Here is a 19,323-nt window from a genome sequence, read left to right on the forward strand (position 1 = left end):
AGTTCTTTCATTGAGGCCCCACAGCTTTTAATGCCAGCCACAACTACGAGTTTATTTTGCGGAAGAGCAAGCAAACATGTTGCTAAGCAAACATCTACTTCCTTTTCCATAAGTACAGGAAGAGATTTTATAGTATGGCTAAAATCAGAAAGAATGTGGTAACACCTCTTAAGATTAACACATTTTATTTTTCTGACACATAAGCAGCTCACTACATCAGATGCATGGAGTGTCTTGACTGATGTAGGATTAAATACATTGGGATGAAGTGGAGGGAAGGAGGGGAAGACAGGGTGGTTATGCAGAGGAAGATTCTACGGGGGAAAGATTACATCGGGGGATAGGTGTACCACTTCTTTGTCCATTCTCAAATTACATGATTGAACCAACTCTGCTGGTAGTAAGTGTTTTTTAGGATGCAAATGGTTGTTTTATATTTCACTAAAATATGCAGTGAAATAATTAAGAAAAGTATCTTGAAGGATTTCCAAATACTGGCAGGAATGCACTGTGATGTCATCCCTTTACAACTACTACTTGGCTAACAATCCTGGAAATTAACAGTCGAGATAATTCATGAAGGCTTTGTGGTGCAAAGGTCTGCTCATTATCTTGGGAAGCAGTCCCAGATGGTGACCGGTGTAATAGTAAATAATTAATTTGCACATACCTTCTCCTATAAATCATTGAAAGTTCTTACAGTGTAAGTAAGCATGCTTATGAGACCCTCAAATGTTATATTTCACTTCCAAACACATCATAATTAGCCCCGGTGAAAATAAACATTGGTTGATAAATAGATTAAGCTCAATTTGACTTTCCCACCAGGGTTTCAAAAGCGTTGGCTTGTTACTCTTTATTCCATTTATGGTATCACTGAATAATGTCAGGATAAAAGTAGAATGATAAATAGCAAGGTGAATGGTTGCATTATTAAAGGTACTGTACTTCTCCAAGTCTGCTGTGTTCAGTATAAAATTACAACTGACGTAATAAAATACACCTAATGAAACAGAGCTCTATATCTTGGTTAGAGCATAAACTAGATTACAGAAAGCTGTGTAAGAATTTTTATTTCGCCTGCTAGAACTATCTTGGTTTCTTGGAAAATTAAACATTTTCCTGTAGTAAGTATAAAGGTACATTATTGCTTTACCATTATGTTTTCTATATATATGTACTATTTCTATTTTTTGTCTATATAATGACATTTTTATTTTCTCTATATATGGATGTCATTAGCAGAATACACATAAATACACATAAAGACCTTTATTAGGCGATTATGTGTATTGGAAGAAAAATTAATGTGTCTTGGGGAAAAAAAGAATGCAGATGTTAATGTTAAGTTTGTTTGCACTTCAGAATGTATGACCTAGATCCAAATGAAGTTCTGCCATCCTAGTGTGTTTCAAGATGGGCAAATTAAATTAGTGAGTTTATTTATATAGAAAGTAGGAATGTTGCAGGAAATTTTATATAACATAACAATCCACATGCATGTGTGTATTTTAATCACATGTGAAGCCATAACTCAGTTGATATAGCTGATATCATTGCTTTCATGTGCATAACTCTCCATAGATACTATGCAATCTCCAATAAAACTTTTATTTAGTTAAACTTTATAAATTTTGGGTATAAGAGTTGTAGGTATATTTGTCTTCAACATAAGCTAGATTCTTAGGTAATCACATAGACTTCTTTACAACAAATGCATATGTCAAACAATGAGTCTATGAAAATTTTACAGAAGGGAAATTAAAGGTTTACAAGATTTAATTGTGTCTTATACATAACTCAGATTATTACATTTGTTCTCTCAAATCTTACAGAACTTGAAGTCATGCAGAATATGATCAAAATATTACAGTGTAACAGCGTTGACTGTATGAAAAGTAAGTGACTAATAATTTGATATGCTTTACTCTGAAGACAACACTGACAATGAACAAGAAGATTTGCCTTATGATGGAGATCTACAAGACAGAGATCAATATAGTTGTGATTCACTGAATTGGGAAGCATTTATTTCTGTAGAACATGCCTCTCCAAGTGTTTCCACATTGACACCTTCTCCTATGAGCAGCCATACAAAAGAACAATCAGATTGCAAAATACAGCTATCTCAAAGGAAGACAAATATGGCACTGTTGACCAAAAAAAATGACATAGAATTTACCATGACAACAGAAAAGGAAATACAAGTTGGGGGTTTTAACAGTTCAGGAAGAAATGAAGAGTTTTTAAACTCAAAAATGGCAGATGTCCTTTTACGTCATTTTCCAAAAGAAGACTTAACAACATGCCAATTAATTGATTCTGAGACTATCCCAGAGATATCATTTACTGACAGTTTTGATGAAACAGTGCTAAATAAAATTAAGATTTCAGAAAATACAGGGATATTTTGCCCAGAAGAAGAAATAAAGAATATTGAAAGAAAAGTAAATTGTAACTCAGTTGTCAAAAATTGGAATTTGACCCAAGATGAGGCATCTCTAATGCCCGAGAGTGCTAATAATCTTGTCTGTAATAGCAAATACTGCAAAGTGGATAATTCACAATTTGTAATTCAGAAAGAACCTGCAATTAATGAAGACTTAAATTATATCTTGACCCCCAAAGAAGAGTATCAAAACCAAGAATATTTTCTGGAAAACGCTGAATATTTTCATAATCCCAAATACAGTGAGCACCAGGTTTATTATAGGCTTCGTGATTCCTCTGAGATTGCCCCAAAAGCCGAAGAATTAAAAGGAAATAACGAAAGCTTTGTATTTAAAAGAACCAAATCTTCCCTAAATTTGTTTAGTAAAGATGTTCTAGAAGCAATTACATTTTTGGAATCTGATACAATCAAAAATCAAGAAGAAGAAAAAGGAATATTTGAACTCAATCAACAACTAGAGGTAGATTAATTGTGATTTCTCTGCATGTAAGCTAGGTCTGCTTCTATCAGGATAAATTCAATCACTGATTTTTGGGTTAAGTCTCCAAATAACTGCTGAAAGCCTACTTTAAATTTTTGTTAATTTAAGTACCAGGGAGATTCCTTTGGATTCTGGATTTTTTTGGCTGTAATCCTAAATCTTCTTAGTAGGTCCTATTAATAGAATGAAAAATATTTCTTAATATGCACACAATTATAGTGTACTAAATGCAGTCTGACATACATGTGCTGAAGAATCTGTATATGAACTGAAATTTAATGGAGCTCTAACAATTAGAAATTACATGTAAGGATGGTTTCTGATTTTCTGCCAATCCCCCCCCCCCTTTGCTGTAAACCCAGGAGGGTCCTGCAATCAGCCTTTGGATCAATGGTGGCTATGGAAAGAATTGTCATTGTTCTTTATGATAATGACATAAATTATCATTATGATAAACAATAATGACAATTCCTGGGTTCCAAGCCATTAAGCCAGTATAAATTTCTAGCAATATCACAGTAGTAGCTAATTTAGTGGCAATGTACTGGCTCAGGACCTTCTTTGCATGTGGCATTTTCTACAAATTAGCGTTTCAGCCATATTAACAGTTAGGCTCACTTTCCAGTCTTCCTTTCCAATCATACATTTTTAATGTATTTTCCCATTTCATCATATCTTTTTGTATTTTTTTTGCATTCTGTATTTTTTTTTTTAGTTTTTATTGTATGCTCCCTTGAATGTCCAGTTTGGTGGCCATATAGGTCTAATAAACAAATAATAAATAAAGCTGTTTCATATGTGTTATCTTCCTGTCTAATAACATGTGCTTTACTCTGTAATTTTTTTGTGAACCAAACTCTTTTTTTCTTTCTTCACAGTTCTTGTGGTATTTGTTAACAGCTTATGTCTCCTAGAAGTTAGAATGCTTTTGAATATCCTATGACATGGATCAGCAAATCTGCACCTCTGGATACTCAAGTGTCCATCTGCCCCCAAAATGACACCTGCAACCAACCAAAATCAATTAGAATTAAACTCCTTTTAATTCTACACTTCTTAAAATATACAAAACCTTGTAAGATTTGGGCATTGTTATGCAAGATCCCACGAGATCTCAGAGTAAAATTGCTAAAACCTCATAAGATTTCAGGTGATTTGAGGGACTTTACTATAGCCTGAAATGGTGCTGACCCCTGTCTTATGTTATTGTAACAGTACAATTAATGTTATATGTACTGAAAATATTACCCACATTCAAAACTTTTTTATTGTATCTTTTCAAACAATAGATGCTGACAAAACAAGCTGAGGTTCAAAACCATATTGATCATCTAAGGTTTAGTCCTAAGGTAAATCTCCCAGAATAAGAAATTAAATTCATTATTGAGGATAACTTCTTAATAAAAATAATGCATTTTCTTTTCCTAAAGCCCTACCATAAATTGTACATGACACATAGTGCACAAAACTTAAATTCTATTATTCCATGGTACAATGGGCATTTAAAATCAAATTGAATACAAAACTATTAAAATGTCCAGCAGGAAGAATGTTTTTGCCTGGGGCAATGAAAATATTGACATAGATAAAAGTAAGCTTCATAGGGACCATTTTCTATAAACACGGCACCTCAGCTGAAGAAACTCTCACGTATTTAATAACCTCATTTCTGCTTCTGGAAGAGGGCTTCTGAAGGTGAGTAAAGAGGCCACAGTATATACTTAAAGGAAGAGAAATTCCTTGAGATATTCACAGTGTTGTTGAGAACCTCAGTAATCACTATTTTGGAATCTCGGTGTCTGTTCCCAAACTATCTTTTGTGGAGCAAATCATGACTTCATGGTTTCTGTGACAACGTGGGGCTGCTGCAGTTTGTCATTAACATAGTTAGAAATGTCATTTTTGAAATGCTGGGCAGGAAAAATAACCAGCTAGCTGTTATTCTCCACTTTCTTACTGTTTCACCACAATGCTGGTGTCTATGTGATGCCTTAATTTGCTCCCAACTGTCTTCCTCAGCTTCTTCCCTTAGTTCTTTTTTTTTTTCCTCAATTCTGAAAATCGTGCCAGGTGTTTTTTTCAATTTTTTTCCACTTGTTTCAAATAGAAACCAGTTTGTTTGCTTTACCCTTCATTATTCAACAGTCTTAAACTTTATTTATTTCCCTTTCAAATCACCCCATGATTAAAATTATTCATTATAAAATCAGGGACAATAGGATTAATTCCCTAATATATTTTTCCCTCTAACTTAATTTATAATATTTTTTGTAAAATTTTATCTACATGCTTGCCTTGTTTTAGTAGGCTGCTCTGTAAATTTCAGAGTTCACAAAGTGTAACAATGTTTAGAAGTTTTTAATTTAACATGACAAAATTATTGTTTATTTTCTCTCCTGATTTAATATCTTGTTATTGGTTATATTTTATCTGTGTGCTTACCTTGTAAGCCACACTGGAGGTTCTACTCCAGGATGTATATAAATATTTAGAATAAGTAAAGTACAGTAATGTTTAGAAATTGTTTATTTAAATTACAAAATTATTGTTTATAGCTGCTAAAAGGATGGGACAGCTGAGAGAGGCAAGTGAATGCTTTTATTGTTAATGCGGATTTTGTATTTTTCAGTGAATGTCTGTATTTTCACAGATACCTCATTGCTCAAATTCGCATACCTCAGAACTTAATACTAAAGCACAAAGTACTGGAATAGCTTCCAAAATGTTTGTATTTTCACCTGTAACCATACCCGTGGAGGACATGCTTGATTTCTCCCAATCCCCTCATTCAGGTACTTTAATGAGGCTATTCAAAAAAGCAGATTGTTGCTACCCCTAATTTGTTTGCTCTGTATACTATTTATGATAAAATTTTCCAGGCTTTTTATTTAATCTCTTTTTAATTTTGTTTCGTAGAATCACAGTCTAAAAAAATAACTTCATCATTACCGTCAGCTGATACAGTAAGAGGATCATCTGTGAACCCTCCTTTTCTGCAAAATATAACAGATGACAAGGAACAGACATTAAAGAAGCAGACTGAAGAGCTGAAAGCAAATGTAACACTACATGTCTCATTTTTAAATGTTTGGAACTTGACCTATTTTATTAATGTCTCATCTGCATGTTGAAATGCAATGTATTCTTTTCTTTTTTTTTTAAAGGTTGATATATTTTCTGAGTGTATTAAACAGGATGTATTCTCAGTACAAGAACACCTTCAGGTAAATTCACCTTCATATTTACTTTTAAAAGATAGTAGCTCCATTTGAAGATTATGCAGTTCCATGATGTAGATCTAATTGACTTCAGTAAGAACTAAGTTTAATTTACTAAGCAATCCTAGGCCGAAGGGAAAATTACATGGCAGAGATCCATTATTCACACACCACTGATTCACTCCATGCAGGGCAGAACTTGTTGACAGGCAGCATTTTCTCCTTACTTAAACTGGTGTTTTGTTTTGTTTTTTCTAATTTGTTTCAATAAGAGGGAAATTTTAGCAGATTCAGACTAATCTGGGACTGTACCAGAGGAATAATGAAGCTTTAGCTCAAATCTGCCCTTTACACACTCTGTTTTGGCCACTATAGGATGTTCGGTTTTCTTTTTTTTCCCCCGATAAGGAAATGTTTGTCAGTATAGCAATCCCTAAAGTTACTCACATAACAGCACAACAATTGCATTCCATCTCAGTTTTCCTAAACTGGTCTTTGGCAGAGTTAAAGTTGCTATAGCAGCTTGGATTCAGTCTCTTGGCTATATATGCAATAATGCATGATTTTTATCATTTCAGAATAACACGTAAAGCCAATTTGCTGCGTATATTTCATGACGTAAATGGGTGAACAAAAGACTCTTTATAAATATAACTATGACTTGAGTATCCTGCGTTGAAAGTTAACAAAATAGTTTATTTTAAACGTGCACTCAGTACAGTTTTGTAGCACAGAATGGAAACCACTAGTGTACAGAGAATCCCTTAGCCCGCAGTGTCAATATAACTTCTACCGTGCAGACAGGTGTATGAAAATACTGTTTTGTGTGATGTTGCCTCTTCTTCTGTTCATTTGGACTGAGAAGCCCACATGTGCATGGATTTCATCTGCACGAAAAGTGCATGTAGAATTATGCATAGAAAACATGTACAGTAACGTATAATTTGGATATTTTAACAAGACAAGCATGTATTTTCATAGAAGAGGTATTTAAGTGCTGAAATGGCAAAATGATAATAGTCTTCAAGGAATGTGTCTTGATCTGCCATGCTTGGCAGCATTTAAAGCTGGAGATCAGTTTAGAAAGTTTAATGTAAGGTCATTCAGATTTAGTAATTCTGTTTATATTGTTTCTCCCAAAGTTATTAGTATTATATATTTGAGATGCATTTAATATTTCAATTATTTATAGTCAAATTGACATGGAATTAAATGATTTTATTATTTTTGATGAAGTTTTTGCAACTTTTAAAAGAACAACTAGAGCAACTGGAACAGAATTATATAGCTACCAAGGAAAAGCATCATGCTTTGCAACTTCAAAATCATAAGCATTCTTCAAGAAATATTGGAGAATTTGATCCTAACAGGTCCAGTATTAGTTTTTTAAAATAAATAGCTATTAATAAATTTATCTTCACTATTTTCTTAACTTTGCAATCTGGTCCTGTGTACCTAGAAATAAACCTTATTGATGCTTGATTTTAGTTAAGAATATATATTTGAACCCTGTTTTCAAAAAGCATTGAATAGATCTGACCTGAATTTTCTTTCTACTCTGTTCTTTGTGGGAGTAATTCATGTTCAGGGATGCAATTGGGAGATGCGGGTGGTTGGGGAAGCAAGTGAAAATCTTTCCACAAATTGGATGGAGAAGCAGATTTTGGAGAAAATGAAGGTTCAGGTAAAGAGGTATGACAGTTTTGAAATTAGGATAAGTCCTTGAAGAAAACAGCCTTTTATTTAAAAATCCAGTATTTACTGTCGTCATGTTTTCCATTGGGAAAAAAAATACTTCACACTTTATATAATTCTGGATAGTATGAATAAGGACACACCAGAGACAAAATTTAAAATAATTGAATAGGTAGCAACCACCTCACCCCATTGTCACAGTTAAAAGTATAGGAGTAAGAGCAGTAAAGTTTCTCTATGCTTAGCTTTATTATTATTAAAAAAATGTAGGCACCATAGAAAAAGATAGCTGGGGGGGGGGTTTGAAACTGTGCCTTTCGCTAGTTCAAAGTATAGGCCTCATTTTTCTTCTTGGTTCTTTATAGAACTGTCTACCAAATTCCTCCTCCAAAGCTAAATTGTTTCTTGCTAATCTAATTAACATTTTCATGACTGCAGACATTCTGAATTTTACCATTCAACATCACAGTTTTCAGCAAACATTAAACATTAAATATCATAAATTTAGTGTTTCAATTTCTGATTTCTCATTTATTTTTCTGTTCTTCCATATCGTATATCTGATAATGAAAGAACAAAACATATTAATTACATATAATTTGGGGTGGGTTTTTTTTTTTTTTTTTGGTATTTGTATTTAGAAAAGTAGAAGGGGAAATATTTAAACTTGGGATGCTCCTTGAAGATATCAAAGAGAAAATTGAGAAGACATTCAGTCCATATTCCTCAACATATATAATATCACCGTCACTCAAACCCCATCAGGCTCCTGCTTGTTCAAGCTATTCTGAGGTAAGCCATTATTCCATATTTTTTAAGTCTTGATGTCCTTTCCTGGAGCTATTACTGCAGCTGATTAGAGAATAAAGAAAATAATGTATTGAAGTCTTCAGTCCAGAGGAATTAAAAAAATAATAATTTTCTGATATGTAGTAGACACTGAACCTTTCGTGTTTTGTTGTTGTTAATTTCTCCAAGAAAACTCTTTTCAAAATTATAGCCTTTTCTATAAATATGCAAATAAAAATTGCAATTTTTCTCAATCATCCAGGTCTTATAGCAAGCCAGGTCATATACCTATAATCTTAATCAGCATTTTGTAAGCAAAAACAGGGCACTTTCAATACCTTTTGTTTGCTGCACATTTTAAGTAGATTATATATTGTGCTTTCTGTATTTCTCTTATTATGCTTCTTTCAGAGTCCTTTGATTAGAAGCATCAGCGAATCTCCAAAAAGGAATGTTGCAGGAGTAAATATTCCCCAAAATGAGAACTATTGGAAGAATCTAAGACATCCTATAGAATTAACTACGCAGAAAGCATATAAAAAATCTATACAAGGTGATAGCAACCATCCCTTCCAGCAAAAGTAAGGATAGAACTTTTATGAGAATCACTGAAGACAATGATTAAATTAAGTAATTATGTTCCTCTGGCTTAGTTGAAATGATATTCCAAGTAAAGTTGTAATGCCTATTACTCTCCAAAGATAAATTGAAAAGTAGACTTCCAGTTATATTTTGAAAGATAAGCACTAACAATGGCTTGCCAGTTGAGATATCTCAGAACACAAGCTGAAATTTAGGCTTGTGTGAAAGAATGGGGTGGATAAAAACTGAAATTATCTAAATATATTAGTTAGGATTCAGAGTGCTCTTTTACATATGACCCAGTATAAATTAAGAATGTTGTTTTTTTCTTCCAACACCAATGGCCATGACATCAGTTTTAGGAAACTTATTTTCCAAGGTGGTTTGCTTTGTATCAGCTTTTCTGGGACTCACATGACTTGTTATACTGGTTATTTCTTTTAAAATTATGCCTGTTACATACAGTGGGGCAAAAAAGTATTTAGTCAGCCACCAATTGTGCAAGTTCTCCCACTTAAAAAGATGAGAGAGGCCTGTAATTTTCATCATAGGTATACCTCAACTATGAGAGACAAAATGAGAAAAAAAATCCAGAAAATCACATTGTCTGATTTTTAAAGAATTTATTTGCAAATCATGGTGGAAAATAAGTATTTGGTCACCTACAAACAAGCAAGATGTCTGGCTCTCACAGACCTGTAACTACTTCTTTAAGAGGCTCCTCTGTCCTCCACTTGTTACCTGTAGTAATGGCACCTGTTTGACCTTGTTATCAGTATAAAAGACACCTGTCCACAACCTCAAACAGTTACACTTCAAACTCCATTATGGCCAAGACCAAAGAGCTGTTGAAGGACACCAGAAACAAAATTGTAGATCTGCACCAGGCTGGGAAGACTGAATCTGCAATAGGCAAGCAGCTTGGTGTGAAGAAATCAACTGTGGGAGCAATAATTAGAAAATGGAAGACATACAAGACCACTGATAATCTCCCTTGATCTGGGGCTCCATGTAAGATCTCACCCTGTGGGGTCAAAATGATCACAAGAATGGTGAGCAAAAATCCCAGAACCACACAGGGGGACCTAGTGAATGACCTGCAGAGAGCTGGGACCAAAGTAACAAAGGCTACCATCAGTAACACACTATGCCACCAGGGACTCAAATCCTGCAGTGCCAGATGTGTCCCCCTGCTTAAGCCAGTACATGTCTGGGCCCGTCTGAAGTTTGCTAGAGAGCATTTAGATATCCAGAAGAGGATTGGGAGAATGTCATATGGTCAGATGAAACCAAAGTAGAACGTTTTGGTCTAAACTCAACTTGTCGTGTTTGGAGGAGAGAGAATGCTGAGTTGCATCCAAAGAACACCATACCTACTGTGAAGCATGGGGGTGGAAACATCATGCTTTGGGGCTGTTTTTCTGCAAAGGGACCAGGACAACTGATCCGTGTAAAGGAAAGAATGAATGGGGCCATGTATCGTGAGATTTTGAGTGAACACCTCCTTCCATCAGCAAGGGCATTGAAGATGAAACATGGCTGGGTCTTTCAGCATGACAATGATCCCAAACACACCGCCCGGGCAACAAAGGAGTGGCTTCGTAAGAAGCATTTCAAGGTCCTGGAGTGGCCTAGCCAGTCTCCAGATCTCAACCCCATGGAAAACCTTTGGAAGGAGTTGAAAGTCCGTGTTGCCCAGCGACAGCCCCAAAACATCACTGCTCTAGAGGAGATCTGCATGGAGGAATGGGCCAAAATACCAGCAACAGTGTGTGAAAACCTTGTGAAGACTTACAGAAAACGTTTGACCTCTGTCATTGCCAACAAAGGATATATAACAAAGTATTGAGATGAACTTTTGATATTGACCAAATACTTATTTTCCACCATGATTTGCAAATAAATTCTTTAAAAATCAGACAATGTGATTTTCTGGATTTTTTCCCCCATTTTGTCTCTCATAGTTGAGGTATACCTATGATGAAAATTGCAGGCCTCTCTCATCTTTTTAAGTGGGAGAACTTGCACAATTGGTGGCTGACTAAATACTTTTTTGCCCCACTGTAAATCAAGTGATTGCTGCTGAAGATTTTAATCCATTTTTTTAAAGAATATGATTAAATGTTCATTATCAAATGACATCCATGGTAGCTACCACTAAATCTGTATGTAGGATTGAGACATATATAGTGATATTCTTCAAATTTGAAGAAACCTGCTATCAGGGCTGAAATTAAACAGCATTCTTACAAAATATCTACATTAATGAGGAATTTTTAAAGATTCATATTTTGCTTTCTCCATAGTCATCTAGAATTGCAAAAGAAAAATATCTGTGAAAAAACAATGGCATCTGTGGACAAAGCAAGAGAGCTAACAAATAAGCAATCTATTCATGTAAGTCAATTTCATATTTAAAGTTAATCTGCTGAATGGTTCAGTACAGTAAATGAATCAAATGAAGGTGCTGAGTTGTCTGGCATTTTATTGCTTAATTAATTAGTCACTCTCTCAATATTTTTTATATTTAAGATTGAAGAATTTGAACAATACTACAGACCCCTTAAAATAAATCAGAATTATAATAAAGGACAAGAAAATACAGATGGGTAAGTTCCCAAAATATATTAGATATGCTGTTTGCCCCTCTCCCTGCCTTTTCTAACCATATTGCTTCATTTTAGGCACTTTTCTCTTGAATCAAAACCAAATATTGTCCAATATGACAATCTCACTGCATAAAGTTCTGAGTGTTTTATAGATAGAATTATAGCTACTGCTGGTAATTTTTTTAAATCACATGTTGCTACTATTTGGCCAGGTATCAAAATGTCAATCAAATTAAGTTCAGATCTCCTCACATAGTAATCTGATACTATACAATGCTAATTTTTTTTTCATTCCCATCAGGAATTTAAATTATTGGAAAATAAGATCTTCAGCTTTAGCAATTTCAGACAGTCAAGAATCTAATGTGGCTGATTTCACTGTACTGAAAGAACAAGGTAGAACAAGATAAAAATAAACATTTGTGTTTTAATCAGTACATGAAATCATTCTAATAAAAGGCATCCAGTAATCACTTTTTTACCTGTAATATTTTCCATAGGAAGGTTAGCTTATGTTTCAGATAACTATGTTATTGGAAGAGTGAGACATTCTACCGATGAGCATATTATTATTATACATCCTAGATTGAAAATACAGTTATCAAGAAATCATATATACTCCTGTTCTTCTAATAGGTTAGTATGTATATTGCTATACCTAATGTGAATCAAATTAGCATTCTTATCAATATAAAATACCAAAAAAAAGTAGTTTACCCCACAGACTTATACAACAAGCCTATACATGTTTACTTAGAAGTGAGCTCAGCTGAGTCATACATACCCCTACGTAAGTGAATATAAGACTGCAAGACCCACTTGCCTAGGAAGATTGCTAAGATTAGCAAGATTTGTTTCTGAATAAGCATGTATAGGTAGTCCTCAACTTATGACAATAGGGCCCAGAAAATTCATTAAGTGGTGCAGTCATTAAACGAGCCATCACATGACCACACCCAATTTTACAACATTTTTTGCAGCGGTCATTAAATGAATCACACAGTTCCCCATGGATTTTGCTTGTCACAAGCCAGCTGGGAAGATTGAAAATGGCGATCACATGACCCTGGGATGGTGCAACCGTTGTGAACACATGCCGGTTGCCAAGCACCTGAATTTTGATCACATGAATGCGGGATGCTGCGATGATCATAAGTGCAAAGACTGGTCACTTTTCAGTGGTGTTGTAACTTCAAACAATCACTAAACAAATGGTTATAAGTTGAAAACTACCTGTATGGGATTTGCACCATTTCTAACCTGCATGTTTGCTATTAAATTTCAGTTAAATCTCTGTGCTATATTGTCATTTTAATATAGAAATAAAAAAATGGAATACAGAAAAGCAAACAGAGGAAATTCTGACTATGAAAAATTTTCAATCTCCTTTGAAGAAAAGCCACTGGATTTAGATGTAACAGGTACATAAACTATGTATACTTTAAGTGTTATCATAATCCAGTCTCATTTACAAAAAAATCAAATATCCATTTCTCACCCTAACATAAAAGAATAAAGTTGAGAGGCTTATAAATGTATCTCTCCAGGTATACTGTACATACAGTACAGTATACTGTACAGTACAGTATACTGGAGACATACTGTACATACACATGCATGCATTCACACTCATACAAATAAAATATTTTACTTCACACCTAAAAGATTACAGTTTAGAAGTAATTCCAAAATTAGAATGCCATTGCAGAAAAAAAAATCTGCCTTTGTAGATGATTTACATGTTTCTTATTGAAGAAACTAGGGAGGCCTTCTGATCATGGTCATAATGCATGAGCAGACTGATATGAGATGATGTGCTCCTTCATAAGCTTTTAGGATCTCAGTAGTGAATACGTCGTGGTCATGTAACTGGGTCAGAATTGACATGCTCACTATGACAAACCAGCTAGAATTATGTACCACCTGGAGCTTTTGAATCATTTTTCAAGGGCAATCTCACATGTAATCTATTAGTGCTTTGAGTGTTCTAGATTCAAAAGAGAGACATGATTTGGAGAGATGTACCTGTCAGTAACTCCTTAAATAAGCTTTTTTTCTGAATTTAGATGCAAACCTAGAAAAGATGCATTTGATTTAAAGAGGTCAAACAGGTATAATATACATGCCTGCAAGGGCTCCACTTTCCCCCTTCAAATTTGGACCTGTACACAGTCTTGTAATGTATTATGTAATTCAGCTTAGCAGTTATATTAGATATCTATACTAAACTATCTGTATCCAGAAAAAGTTAATCATGAACCACAAAGCTGGTGGAAATTTCTGTCTAGGAATGTGGTGAATTGCCTATTCTGGGTGGGACTGCCCTTCCCCTGAAGAAGCAGACCTGTGCATGAGAGCACACTTGGATTCAGCGCTGTCTCTTGAGGCTCAAATTATTTCTTTGGTCTTACAGAACAAATCTGTGGAAACAGAGTTTGCAGCAAGATAGCAGCAAAGAAAATCTCATTATACAAATACATTTCTGCTTGTACGGCATTGTATTCTGTATTGCTGTAGAAAAAGCCTGATCACACTAGAGCAGAATTAAATAGTCTGTAATCTAGCTCTCCATAGTGACGTACCTTAATCTTTTCATAGCCTTTATAAATTGCTATCTCCTAGCAAAAGGACTATGTTACTTACTTCAGAGTCTTCTTTTCTAATAATTAAAAGGCAGTATTATAATAATTCAAAGCTTTTAAATAATTAGGGCAGGAACTGAGGTTAGCCAATATGCTTATTTAATATTTATTTATAATTATTTTCAGGTTCTTCACAAAAGAATAGCATTGCCCTTCAAAGGATTTGTAAAGATAAACAAAGAGAATATTTTATAGACAGATTATGTGACAGGTAAGATCTATTATAGTTTGAACCAATCTATACCCAGCTATGCAGACTTATACTTCTGTAAAATCTTAATTCTGCAGATATATTTAAGTTAAAGGGGAAAATTGTAATTTTTGGATGTAAGCCTTTTCTCTTGTGCTTAAATGCATGAAAGCAGCCTGAGAAACAATGCATAATTAACACCTTGAGTTCAGCTCTTCGCTAGCCAGGCTTCTACATTTTGCATATTAAACATGGAATGTATTGTTGCATTAACGTTTTTCTTCTTATTTTCTTTTGCTCTGTCTTCTTTTTAGGCAGAATCTAAATATTCCCCAAACGCGCTATTCAAAGATGCATGATACCATTATCCTTTCACCACAGTACCTCTCTGGTAGGAATATCAGTGGAAGGCAGTCGATCAGTAATCGGAGAAAAAGGCGAAGCAAAGACACAAATAGCATGGTAAGAGAGGATCATTACTTACAAAAGCAATATTGTTTGGTAGTTGGTGAAAAGTTTGAGAAATTTACATTTCAGATATTTAAATTTAAGAAATTTACAAGAAGATTAGACATGGTTGGCATGCTCTCAGTCCTGTTGCTTAGGCAGTGTCATCTGACAGGACCTAGAACACACGCCTTCTCTGTTGGAGTAACATCCCCGCTTAGATTTTGGTTGGCCCTGATTCTGCTTGCCTTTCAAAAGACGTTAAATTCCTGCTTTCTTCCTTAGGCATCGGGTCTGGAAGTAATATGACCTGTTGGATGGGTTTTTTCCCCAGCACTTTGTGTGTTCGTATGTGGTTGCTCTGGGTTTTTAAGCTTTGGCCTATTATGTGGTTTTTGTTGACTTTTTATTGTTTATTGGTGAAGTATGCCGCTCTGAGTTGTGTGCTGACTAGGGTAGCTATATAAACCAATCAGTCAATCAAATAGTTAAAAATAGGTTGTTTAATCTGGTTAAAAACGTATTCTCCCCCTAGAGGTGTGGCAGGCCCCTACCCTCCTGGCTTTCCAAAAAGGATTAAAGACCTGGCTCTGCCAGTGTGCATGGGGCGAGATGGGCTCTAACTGTCCCTGGGGGTGGTTAGCGCCCTGATGATGCTCCCTTGAATTATTCGCCAACTCTCCATCTTTCTTGGAAGCTATTTATTATTAGGACTGTTCTATATTGTATTTTAATTAATTTTATCTTTGTTGTAAACTGCTCAGAGTCATTTCAACGAGATGGGCAGTGACAAACTTGATAAATAAATAACTAAATGTTTGATAATTATCAAGTTTTGTCCTTAACAGATATTAAACTCCACTTTGGATCATGCTATTCAGGCGGCAAACAATTTGAAGAAAACAACAGAACACATGATGCAAGCTGTCTTAGAAGATTTAGCCAAGGTTAAAATTCAGGCATTATCCAGCGGCACAGCTCATCAGTACTGACAGTGCATTTTGAAGAATAAACTGAATCTAAAAGAGAGAAGACTTCCATGCATAAAAAAATTAAATATACCATTGTAAAAAGAAAGAAACTTCTCATGTTGGTTTTGATGTAGCTAAATCCCATGTTCTAAATAAATCTAATTATTTTTGTTATGCCACATATCATCTTAGATATACCAAACAGTATCTTACTCAATTTTAGATCATAAAATGTTTTTGTTTTCTTAAAAAGTATATGGTTCTTTGTAATAAAATATCATACCTGACATGTGATGTTATCTACATTCATAAATGGAAGTAGTCAGTAATGATACTCATATTCATCCCTTGAATGCACCAACATTTCCCATGTCCCAGAGGTATCTTACTCATTCCCATCAGCACCATCCCACCAGCTTCCTGTGCAAGCCAGGAAGGGCAGGGATCAAAACAAGTAGCAGAGGACAACCAAGACAGCATTCTACCTACTTCCTCGAAGGTTGTGGATCAGGAGTCCCAGATAACGGGACCTAAGTTACCATCAAAGACATGCAGAGTGAAGGCTGGAACCAATCTGAGTGACTGTCAGTACAATTTTGTTCACTCTGTTCATATCATCTTGTCAGAAGCCATTATCTATTAAATGTATTCAAAGAAAAGGAAATTCATGGCCAGAAAGAATGAATCTCATAGAGCTCTAGAGAAAAGGTTGTCTCTACTTTTTTTTTCCTTCCAAGTTTGCCTATGGGTGGGAAATGTATCAAAGGAAAACTTGAATTAAGTTATTGCTGAAGAGGCCATCCAGCCTTCATGGCTGAAGCCAGGTTGGGTTGTTCAGCCTAATTATTGGCTAGAATGAAGAGATCCTGTAGTGTAACAATGCTATATTGATCTGAAACTGGAATGTGAATGTTGCTTCTCCTTCTAATCTAGTTTTGGTTCCCTGTTTGGAGAGAAGATACTGAAAGAAAAAACAAATGTGAGACCTTGTCCCTTGATCAAGCAGGGAATACCTAGATGTAACCATTAATATTTATTATGGTGTCTGACCACTCATATTCAAAACACACACAAAAAAAATCTAATCCTACAATACAAGCAGCATGTGTTTAAATACAGAAAATATTGAAAAGGGAAAGAAGAAAAAAACCCAGTATTATAATTATCTAACGTTCAAGCTGCAATCTTTTTACTTTTTCCATTATTTCTAGTTGTCTAAATTTTTACTCTTATGAACTGTTTTGTGTGCTGGATCTCCCTGGACAAAACAGAAACATGCTGGAAGAAATCAGTGGACCTTTCTAGGCAATTCTTTAAAATAGGTAAAACTGATTTCTGGCAAATATGATAAAAGAAATAATACTAATATATGTGATCTCTGGTATTTATCTTCTGTTCATTGCAAGGCAAACTCATTTAGTGAAAGGGTTCTTTTCATAGTGACATTTCATTACAATGGGTAGGTACACCAAAACAAGCCAGTGTGATGGGGGAAATAAGCCTCTCTGTGCAGTCTTATCCAACGCTATAACAACCTCCAAATTCCAGAGATTGACTATGGGCACAGATGAACTGTCTGCCAAATTACTAGGAAAATCCCCAAATGCTGTCTGAAGACCAGCTAGATGAATTAGGTTTTGGGGGTCGGGGGTCGGTCTTGAATCCTTGCAGAGACCATAGACAGCAATGAGCACATATTGACCAGAACTGATCTGACCATGGCAAAGAACTAACAGTAACATTCAGATTACAAAACAGCTGCTTCAAGGTAAAGAGCAACTAATGTGTAGCCACCTGTATGGATCAGAGTTGAAATTACCTGGGAACAAGCTCATGGTTTTCATGGCCTCCTGACCTCTCCTAGAACTTGGAGATTGAAATCCCTCAGCACCAAAAAGTTTGGGGATTTCCAAGATCAGCTTTAAATGAGATCCAGGAGTTTGGGAAGGGATTCTGCTGAGCAGAACACTCAGTAACAGAATCCTTAACTCGTCCCTACAGACCAATGTCATATACACCTAGCACCTGCAGAGACTCTCCCATTGTCAAAGCCAAGGGAACTTGAAGGAACACTACTAATCCCACTTCTGGAGTCAAGACAGCAGAAACACCCTGAACTAATAATAGTGCTACATCCCCACCCTTCAACCAAGTTTCTGTAATGTATACCAGGACTGCTCACTCATCCATGACCAAGTCATGAGTGAACCCAGTCTTATTACATGCAGTCCTGGCATTAATCAGGAACAGCCTTGTCCCACATTTGGGATCAAACTGTTATCATAAGTGTTTTCTTCTTCCATGGCATGAGTATTGCAGCTCCTGTATATTGAGATTAGCACCTGCACATCCCATTGTGTAAACATTTCCTTGTTAATTTGGGAAAGAAACAAATGAGTAGGCTTGTCTTTGGGACCTTGAAGAGTCCCACTATCTCCACTCTCTGTATTATATGTAGATTCATGGACAGATTATTTATCATTTAGTCTCAGTACTTGCCTTTTTGAGAAGCTGGTGTTTTGTGTTCACAATAGTAGCTATTTATTGAAAAGTTTTTCACTTTTCAATAAATTTTGAAAACTCTTTCATTTTTCAAAAATCTGAAAGTTGTTTTTTTTAAAGAAACATCCATTGGTCCCAAACGTTGGGAGACAATTTGATGCAGTGGTTAAGATGCTGGACTAGATCCGGAAACTGTAAGTTCTAGTCCTCCTGTAGGCATGAAAGCCTTTGGGGTGACTCTGGGCCAGTCAATCACTCTCAACCCAATCCATCTCTCAGGAGAGTTGTGGGGAAAACAACAGGCAAAAGCATTATGTATGCAACCTTGAGTTGTACAAAATAAAGATGGGACATAAATCTAATAAATAAATAATAAATCAGCATGCCCTCAAACATGGGTTTAAAATTAATAAATTACCCAGTGATTTAGGTAACAAATTAGGAAACAGAACTGTATTTCCAAAATTAATGTGCTAGTGAAGGATAGTGTCATTTAAATAAGCAGTGTTTTTCTATTCTAATCCAGTTTGTATCATTTTGAAAATCCTAGCTATCAATCACCCCTGTATGCCATTACTCTTCACCTCCTGCTTCCCCTGCTCCAATTAATACTGAATAGTGTTTGGAAGACTCCAGTGAGGCAATTTTCCAAGAAAAGAGGAGGAGGGGGAAATGACCAACTGGTCTGTACTGCATTCTTTAAAGGTTCTCTAGCAACAAACAGAAACACAAGACAACACATTCT

At 35.3% G+C, this 19,323-nt stretch overlaps 1 protein-coding gene across 3 annotated transcripts; it reads left to right on the top strand.

The window, feature by feature from the left end:
* The first annotated feature begins 1,042 nt into the window (after positions 1 to 1,042).
* Positions 1,043 to 16,684, top strand: AKNAD1 (AKNA domain containing 1). Of its 3 annotated transcripts, none has more exons than XM_025170600.2 (15): positions 1,043 to 1,127; positions 1,836 to 2,912; positions 4,223 to 4,282; positions 5,584 to 5,725; positions 5,850 to 5,992; positions 6,098 to 6,157; positions 7,388 to 7,521; positions 8,488 to 8,638; positions 9,047 to 9,216; positions 11,524 to 11,614; positions 11,750 to 11,826; positions 13,147 to 13,247; positions 14,595 to 14,679; positions 14,973 to 15,120; positions 15,954 to 16,684. In XM_025170600.2, exons 2-15 carry the CDS (start codon positions 1,920 to 1,922, stop codon positions 16,095 to 16,097), a joined length of 2,499 nt encoding a protein of 832 aa, XP_025026368.2. In that variant the 5' UTR covers positions 1,043 to 1,127; positions 1,836 to 1,919; the 3' UTR covers positions 16,098 to 16,684. The 3 variants fall into 3 exon arrangements, with proteins under 3 accessions (XP_025026368.2, XP_025026367.2, XP_088010104.1); XM_025170599.2 differs by having other exon boundaries at positions 1,051 to 1,139; XM_088153978.1 differs by having other exon boundaries at positions 1,051 to 1,139; positions 1,836 to 1,898.
* Positions 16,685 to 19,323: the final 2,639 nt, after the last annotated feature.

Source organism: Python bivittatus, unplaced genomic scaffold (assembly GCF_059951505.1).
Source record: "Python bivittatus isolate LINGU-HERP-01145 unplaced genomic scaffold, Pbiv_v1 ctg000700_np1212, whole genome shotgun sequence".
NCBI classification, from domain to species: domain Eukaryota; kingdom Metazoa; phylum Chordata; class Lepidosauria; order Squamata; family Pythonidae; genus Python; species Python bivittatus.